Source organism: Citrus clementina, unplaced genomic scaffold (assembly GCF_000493195.1).
Source record: "Citrus clementina cultivar Clemenules unplaced genomic scaffold, Citrus_clementina_v1.0 scaffold_7, whole genome shotgun sequence".
Lineage (NCBI taxonomy): Eukaryota > Viridiplantae > Streptophyta > Magnoliopsida > Sapindales > Rutaceae > Citrus > Citrus x clementina.
In genome coordinates, this window is record NW_006262075.1 from 11,001,968 (window position 1) to 11,009,896 (window position 7,929).

Below are 7,929 nucleotides of genomic sequence, written 5' to 3' on the forward strand. Positions count from 1 at the left end.
TTAAACAGCAGAGGCAACAAGATCCTACAGAAAAAGAAGGCAAAAAGTAGTTACAAGCTACAGAAACGCAAATATTCTACTGGCCAACTCCCACTAAATTCGAAGCGATTCTAAAATCTCAGCTTGTACTACGACATCATTCCTTCTATGTGGCCCAACTGTACTTCACCCAGAAATCACATTTCTTCATCAGAGATAATTTTACTTCTAATAAGAGAGAATTTTTTATATGCATGGCTTTACAGTAATGAATAATTTTCCTTAAATCTTTTCTAACAGACAAGAAAGCACAAAGCACAAAAATTGATATAAACAACTTTTCTCGAAGCTTTTTCATAAGAAAACCTGAACATGATTGCTTCTCTTAGAAGGCCCCCTAGCTTCCTGCAAGAACCTTGTGCCCCCAAAAAAAACAAAGGATTATAATTAGGCATAAGGCTCCCAATGTTCTTGCAGGAATTATGATGAATATGAGAGTTTCAAAAAAGAAAAAAAAATATTACGACAACCTCTAGGCGGAGGAAATCAGTTTTCTAGGAATTCGTTAGATTGGTGAAGTTATAGAACCGCAGCAATTTGCTGTAGTTTGGAATGTTTTTGCCTTTCATTATAGCATTTGAAAAGGCTCAAGGATATAGAAGAACCTTGGCTACAAATTCAGGGAAGATTTCACTTATAATGAGAAATAATCACCATTATTATATACAATGAGAAAACAGTTATGGAAGAAATAGAAAGAATTACCCGAAACGGAGGATTTGGAAGACAATGAGACAAAAGTATAAAGAAGAAGAAATTGGAGATATAATGACTGCCTATTTCTTTGATGAACCCATCAAAAACGGCTTGAAAATTAAAGAAATTGTAAAATGCTGTAACGGAGGAATTGAAACTGTAAAAGATGCAAGTTAATTCATGGGGCTGGCCATCTTGATTGATTGAACACCTATTAGATTTTTAATATTAAAGAACTCACTTTAATGATGTTTAATTGGTAGTAGCCCTTTATAGTCTTTAAACCTTTAGCAGTGCAAAGTCACAAGCTTTGTCCAGAATCTAATGGCGTAGATTATAGGCGATGGGTGCCATCACCTGGGCAACGACGTACATCGCTTGGGCGACAAGCCAATTTACTAGGCTCATCGCAAACAGCCTTCGTCGCCTGGGCGATGGCCAAATCCATCCAATAAACTTTCAGCTCATGTTTGATAGTCTAAAAAAAGTAGTTATGGTGGCCATCACACATCACATTTTACTGACAAGCTGTCTTAATTTTCATAGAAAATTGTTCCTACTGATTTTCCAATACTGGCCTAATACTTGCAGATTATTAAACGATTATGGAATGGCAGCAAACCGGCGCCGCAGGGGGGGGCCGGCCGGGGTTGTTGTGCCAATTTGGGAGGGGTAATAAACCCTCTGAGGCAATTTAGCAAACATATTATCCACTTCCAAATAAAACAGATTCTAGTAAATGCGATAAAGAAATGTTTATTTCAATTTCCAACCCAGATCTCATAAAGAATTTCTCACTCTAATAAACAAATAAATATTATCTGGTAATGGTATGACATTTATTTTGAAGTAAACACTGGCCCACTATTTTCTCAATTTTCCATTGTTTGAGGACACCATTTTCTCAATTGAAGAACATGTTCTGGCCAAAATTCACAATTTTCTCCACGTGATTTAAAGCACACAGGATTCACACTTTTCTCCACGTGATTTAAAAGCACACAGAATTCTCCTGACCTTAATTACGGATCTTATTATGTTTATTGAAATCCAATATTGTAGACTCATTGTTGTAGCTAGAAAATCATATTAATAGAGTAAAATTTATAAATAATCAAAGAAAAGAGTTCACGCTCTTACTTCATTACTTTTATAATCTTATTAGTATATCTACTTACATGTCTTCAGAAAATACAGTTTTAAGAGGATATTTTTATTTTTCTTCGTAATAATAGATTTAATTTTCATCTTTCTAATGTTAAGTTGCATATTTGGAGTAAATAAGATTAAATTTCAAATTAGATCACAGACCCCATTTTAATAGATTCAATTGGATTTTGGACATCTAATTAAACAACTGGACTAATAAATTGCAAATGAATGAGATTTATATGTGATTTTAAAATAAAATTTGAACTCAAATCTATGTATTTAATTAATCCAACAGGACAAATTTATAATTTTCACCAACTAAATAAAATATGTTATCAGAAGCTTTTGGACCAAGTCGCGCACTTCGTGGGTCTGCTACTACTTATAGTCCATTCTCATTCAACTTTCACATCTTTTATATTATGTACAAATTGGATAATATTCTAAAAAAGTGTTTCTAATTGTTTAACGTTTTATTTCTGGGTATATTTAGAGATTAAAAAATATGGGAAACATAATTAATTTTATCAAATAAAAAGGAGTATTGTTCATTTTTTCATAAACAATGTGTTAAAATACTTTTGGTATTTAAGAAGTAAAAATTTTTATTTTTGTTTCATAAAAAGCATTCAAAATTATATTAAATAAAATTAAAGATTAACAAAACTGACATCTGAATTTCGTGCAAATTATAATAAGTTTATCTCCAGCGTGAGTAACATTAAAGCTTGGCTAGCATCATCATATTTTGTCTCCAGCATCAAAATTCTGATAACATCAACATCATAATTCCAAGGTTGTCAAAACTAATTATCAAATTAAAATCCTTTGTGATTTAAGCTCTCTTGGACTTTTAAAAATGTTATGCCACCCCTTCTTTAATAATAGTAGTATATGATTATGATTTAATTATTTTATTTTTTAATTTATCAAACACCAATCACTTAAATTAAACTCAAGAAAAAAATTAGAACATCAAAGAATTTTAATTGCTTCTTATTAAGTACTAGAATTAACTTCTCCCAATGATAATTTATTAAGCAAACCATAATGATCATCTTACACTAAAGAACCAACCCATCTTCAAAACACAAGAATTTAGTACAAATAATTATCCCAATAAAGTTTAACGAAAAAGAAAAGAGATATTTTTATTATTTCTTTTACTTTCTTAGTGGCTCTGCTACTACCTATAGTCCATTCTTATTCAACATACAGATCTTTTATATTATATGCAAATTAAAATATATTCTAAAAAGTGTATCCAACTGGTTAACATATTATTTCTAGATAATAATCAATTTTATCAAATAAAAAGGAGTTTTGGTCATTCATTTGGCTCCGTTGCCACTGTTGTACGCTACAAGAGCTTTTGTCTTTGCTGACTCAGTTACTGTAAAATGTCGTTCAGCCCCTTATACTCTATTTTATTTATAAGAATTATAAAAATTTCTAATTACCTACACTTTCAAAATTCAATTTATCTCCTTACAATCTTTTTCATTTACTTTTTTTTGTAAGTATTAAAAAGTTTCTATTTACAACCACGACATAGTAATCATCATAACACACGAATATTTATAAAAATATAAAAATATCATTAAATTAATACTAAAAAATGTTTTCCTCTCTTGAGGAATTATGGTATCTCATTTTCGATCACTCATTATCAACAAAATTTTCAAAGATATGACCATTCGTCTTCTTTATAATATCATCTTATAATAATTAATACTTTCATGATTAAAAAAATTAACAAAATAAAGATAAATTCCCTTTGAATCCATCCCTCTCTACTATCATTTTCTCTTCATTAGCAACATTTATCAATAATTGAAGCCACCATCAGACTCATCACACAGAGAGAGTGAGAAAGGGGAAGAAGAAACGGGAAAAAAAAATATATGAGACATTTACAATTTTATAGTATGTTTATTCAACGAGATTCATATATAGTTGCTAAGGGGTTTCATTAGACATAGGGAGTTTATTACACTGAAACTTTTAATCCAGTAGTTAAGGCCTCAACAATCAGAGTTATTCTTAGCCTAGCAGTACTTAACAAGTGGATAATCAGACAAGTGGATATTAATAATGCCTTAATGGCATTCCAGTTGAAGAAGTTTACATGGCACAACCTGAGGGATTGGTGGATCCTACTAAACCCCAACACATCTGCAAATTAAAAAGGACTATATATGGCTTGAAGCAAGCTCTCGGGGCTTGGTTTGATAGATTCAAAGCTGCAATGATTACTCAATGACATTTTCAACACTCAAAATCAGATAAAAAATATCAAAATATTTATATCATTAAACTTTTAGGCCTAATTAACTAATTAAAGTTCTAAATTTTTATTTAGGACATTAAAAAGACCGGATAGATTCTATTAGCCCAAAAATTTTGTTTTAATTTTAATATCTATTAAATATTTTAAACTTAAATCTATTTTTTATTTATTTTTAGATGTTATAATTGCCCACAGCGAATCACAATTTTAATATCTAATCTAATTTAATCTAATATTTGCTCTTGATTTGCTCTTACTTAACTATTGTGCTGTAAAGGGAATAGTCCACATTTATAAAGTGCCCACGCCACCATTGAAAAAGTTAATTTTGAATCTAAATTTGATTTTATTTGTAACAATTTTGTATTAGACTATTAATTTATTTATGATAGTTTGTAAAAGAAGTTTGTATCCCTTGCATGCTGCATTACTTACTAATTTAATGTATGTGACTTTTGTAATGGATATTAATGCAAGATATTTTTCGAACTTTACTTTTATTTTAATATGATTAACTCAAATCGAAAACAAAAAAATGTATTAATTATTCGGGAATCGGGGACCCTCAAGGATCCCCTATTATTATTCGGGGAGGAGATAGAGATTCTCTTAAGTAATTCTGACGGGGACGGGAAGGGGATGAGGACATACACAAAATATTGGGGATGGTTACGGGGAGATTGGTCCCCTCCCCTCCCCTCCCCATTGCCATCCCTAACTCCCTGACTAAATAATTTGGGAATATAAGGATGCAATAAGAATTGAGTGGTCTTTATTCCCATAGCTTTATTTTTTTCTCGCTTCATCCGTGCTCTATTCAATCTTTATGTGTCGCTTGTGTTATGTTCCTGCGTATCTAATTACTTTTAGATGCTAGTTGATATTTGACAATTTTGCAGGTTAAGGATATTAGATGGGACGCAGAACTTGGCAGTCAGAACATGGAATTACGGTTGGTTGAATACTTTGCAGAAGAGTTTAATAAACAAGTTGGTAATTGGGTGATGTGAGGAAATCTCCCAAGGCCATGGCTGAACTGAAGAAGCAAGTTAATTAAACAAAAATAATTCTTTGTACGAACACAATGGAACCAATATCAGTTAAATCTCTCCATGATGATAGGGGCTTCAGGTAGGTGGAGTTCAAGTTCAGATTTTACTGTTTGAGGTGTGTTTAATTTTATTATCAAAATTAATGTGTTCTTTAAATGGGTGAGGAACTGCAGAACATGACAAATAGAGTTTGTTGTGTGAGGGTGAGGAACTGCATATTCTCTTACGAGTGCTTTGTTCTTTAATATAGCACTATAAGACATCTTCTGATGAAAAATAGAGTCAATAAAATGACTCCAGACTGACTGAGCTGATACATTTTTTATTCCAATTCTTACAAGAGATTTTTTCTTTCTTTTTTTTTTTCAAGTTTACTAGTGGTACTTTCATTTGGTAAATTATTCTATATATATATATATACTCTAATCAATTATATTGGCTTATTTTACTTTTATTTTGAATCACGCTGCTGGTATATATAAAATTTATTTATTAATTTTGGTGAAAATTTTGTTCTGTTGCACACAGATAATAAACCCAAATACATTCACATGCATATATGGGGTTTGTTTTGTCTCTTAGGAGCAGCATTACCTGTCAAAAGCTCGAAGAGCTCTATGAACTTATGCATTCAGGGTTGAAAATGGACGAGATATATGCAGTGGAGTTCATTGGAGGAGCTACTGTAGTGCCAAAGTTGCAGGTTTGAACTATCTGCTTTGTTTTGGTAGTTAACCCGAGTATTAAATTCTTGAGGCATGTAAGGTAGTAGACTTTAGCCAATTCAAGAGTAGAATATAATATGTTTACTTGTTTTGATCTTAATCTTTAATCACTTAGCCTGAATAAGAAATAATTTTTTTATATTTGCTCTGCAATGATGTTATTCAGTGTTAATAGCTTTGTTACTCTTTTCCGCACAGATTCTTGATCTCAAAAGAACTTTTATTTTGAATATTCTGCATAAGGACAATCTCATTTAATACCATCAGTGATTTTTCATTTTTTTCTCTTTAGTTTTAATATGTTTGATAACTGTATGGCTAAGCAATCTATGCAATTTTATCTTGTCGTATGTTTGAGCTCATTTTTTGTTGCAATTCTGAATATTTGGTATGAATTATGTGATACCGGACAATACTGTTAACTTGTTAATTTCTTAATTTTAATATCTTGTCAAAGTCACTAATAGCATTTCATCATGCTATGAGTTAAACATGGAACAAATGACGACATGCAGTTGTGGAATGTGGTAGATCTCTGGAATTCTATGTCCTTATGCTTGCAGGGCAACACAATACATTAGTTAAAACATTAAAGACTATGATGTCCGCAGAAAATTATATGTCAACATATGCACCAGGCATGATGAAATTAGCCAAAGACAGTGCTTGGAAGTGGCAAGCAAGTGACAATTTGCTCTACCAATGACTTCAGATCTCAAACCTGTTTCAGGCAAGGCCAGCAATGACATCATGTTCAAAACAGTTTAGCCAGACACACCTGTTCACACCCCTCTACTACATATAACCTATAGGTACTTGTTTTCTTTACATTCTTTCTATACGATTGGCATTAGGCTTATCAAGTTCAATTCGGTATTTCACAAAACTTATACTAACTTATTCCTGATTATAGTGGACACAATTAACTAACTTTGGCAACTGTTCTGAAGAGGATGACTTCTTCAGGATGACATCAACTACCAGCGATGATACTATCTGTAAGCTGCTTCTGATATCTACTAAATATTACTGCTAAACTTAATATTGACAATTCGTTTGTGTGCAAGCCTGTGATAACCACTTGGATCGGATAAAGGACTGGGACATCAACAATTTTCCCCGAAACCAATAAGATATCATTGTAATGTTTAATTATACATGTATTGGTTTCTCTTTGGATGGTGCTCTATTGTGATTCTTTCCTCTATGACTCTTAAATAAGCAACGTATTGCCCTTTTGTTATGCAAAAGTATGGCGACTATGTATCAACCAGTGTATCCATTATATACACTAACTATGAATTACTAGAAATTTTATTACATTAATCATTTTTAGATAGCTTCTCATCTCAAACGAAATAAACTGTTTAGGGACACTTGACCCAACATGCTTGTGACCGACCTTAGAATAAATTTTTGTCACTCAATATAGACAACTTCTACGAGGTTAATATTTCTTCAAATTTCAACAAAATCATTGGCCACAGGAATACATACACATGTTTTCGTTGGCATGTTAAGTAGACGGGAACAACATGTGGGCTATGTACGCCATTACCTTAAACGAAGCAAAATTATCTTGTGTTTATCAAAGTTTGAAACTAATTATGTGCTTACAAAGAATGTATGAATAACGCATTATACTCATACACCAAACTTTAATCTGATGGAATCAAGTAATTCTGTGTTAATCAAAGTTTTTAGACTTACAAGATGAGGGTGAAGTTTATATAAAAGCAAATAACACTGAAATCTAATCATCCTATACAAACAAATATGATTTATTCAATTATAGCAAACAATTGTTTTATCGGAGTTAATTACATTATTGCTAAACTTGTATAAGCTTTCCTGTTTCAAACATATCTACTTAATTACATTATTCATCGACAATGTTACTTTGCCTGTGGAAGTTTCATTTTTTCATACCTTAATCACTATTTAATGCTTCGTTTTCCAATAGTTCTAATTCTTC

The 7,929-nt window shown here is 31.6% G+C and overlaps 1 protein-coding gene and 1 pseudogene across 3 annotated transcripts; one reads left to right on the top strand and one right to left on the bottom strand.

Moving 5' to 3' along the window:
* LOC112096901 lies at positions 1-836 on the bottom strand (annotated as a pseudogene).
* Positions 837-4,911: 4,075 nt separating this feature from the next.
* Positions 4,912-7,220, top strand: LOC112096791 (heat shock 70 kDa protein 17-like). 3 transcript variants are annotated; one of them, XM_024180550.1, is made up of 3 exons: positions 4,912-5,308; positions 5,812-5,932; positions 6,685-7,220. In XM_024180550.1, exons 1-3 carry the CDS (start codon positions 5,262-5,264, stop codon positions 6,757-6,759), a joined length of 243 nt encoding a protein of 80 aa, XP_024036318.1. In that variant the 5' UTR covers positions 4,912-5,261; the 3' UTR covers positions 6,760-7,220. The 3 variants fall into 3 exon arrangements, 1 of the variants encoding a protein (XP_024036318.1); XR_002904604.1 differs by lacking the exon at positions 4,912-5,308 and having other exon boundaries at positions 5,766-5,932; positions 6,593-6,766; positions 6,868-7,220; XR_002904605.1 differs by lacking the exons at positions 4,912-5,308; positions 5,812-5,932 and having other exon boundaries at positions 6,262-6,766; positions 6,868-6,952; positions 7,022-7,220.
* Positions 7,221-7,929: the final 709 nt, after the last annotated feature.

Excerpts from the sequence above, each read along its gene's own strand:
- LOC112096791 (XM_024180550.1), top strand. The coding sequence starts at position 5,262 with ATGGAACCAATATCAGTTAAATCTCTCCATGATGATAGGGGCTTCAG. Across the intron at positions 5,309-5,811 it reads CATGATGATAGGGGCTTCAG|GAGCAGCATTACCTGTCAAA; the intron begins GTAGGTGGAGTT and ends TTTGTCTCTTAG. Across the intron at positions 5,933-6,684 it reads CTGTAGTGCCAAAGTTGCAG|GCAAGGCCAGCAATGACATC; the intron begins GTTTGAACTATC and ends AACCTGTTTCAG.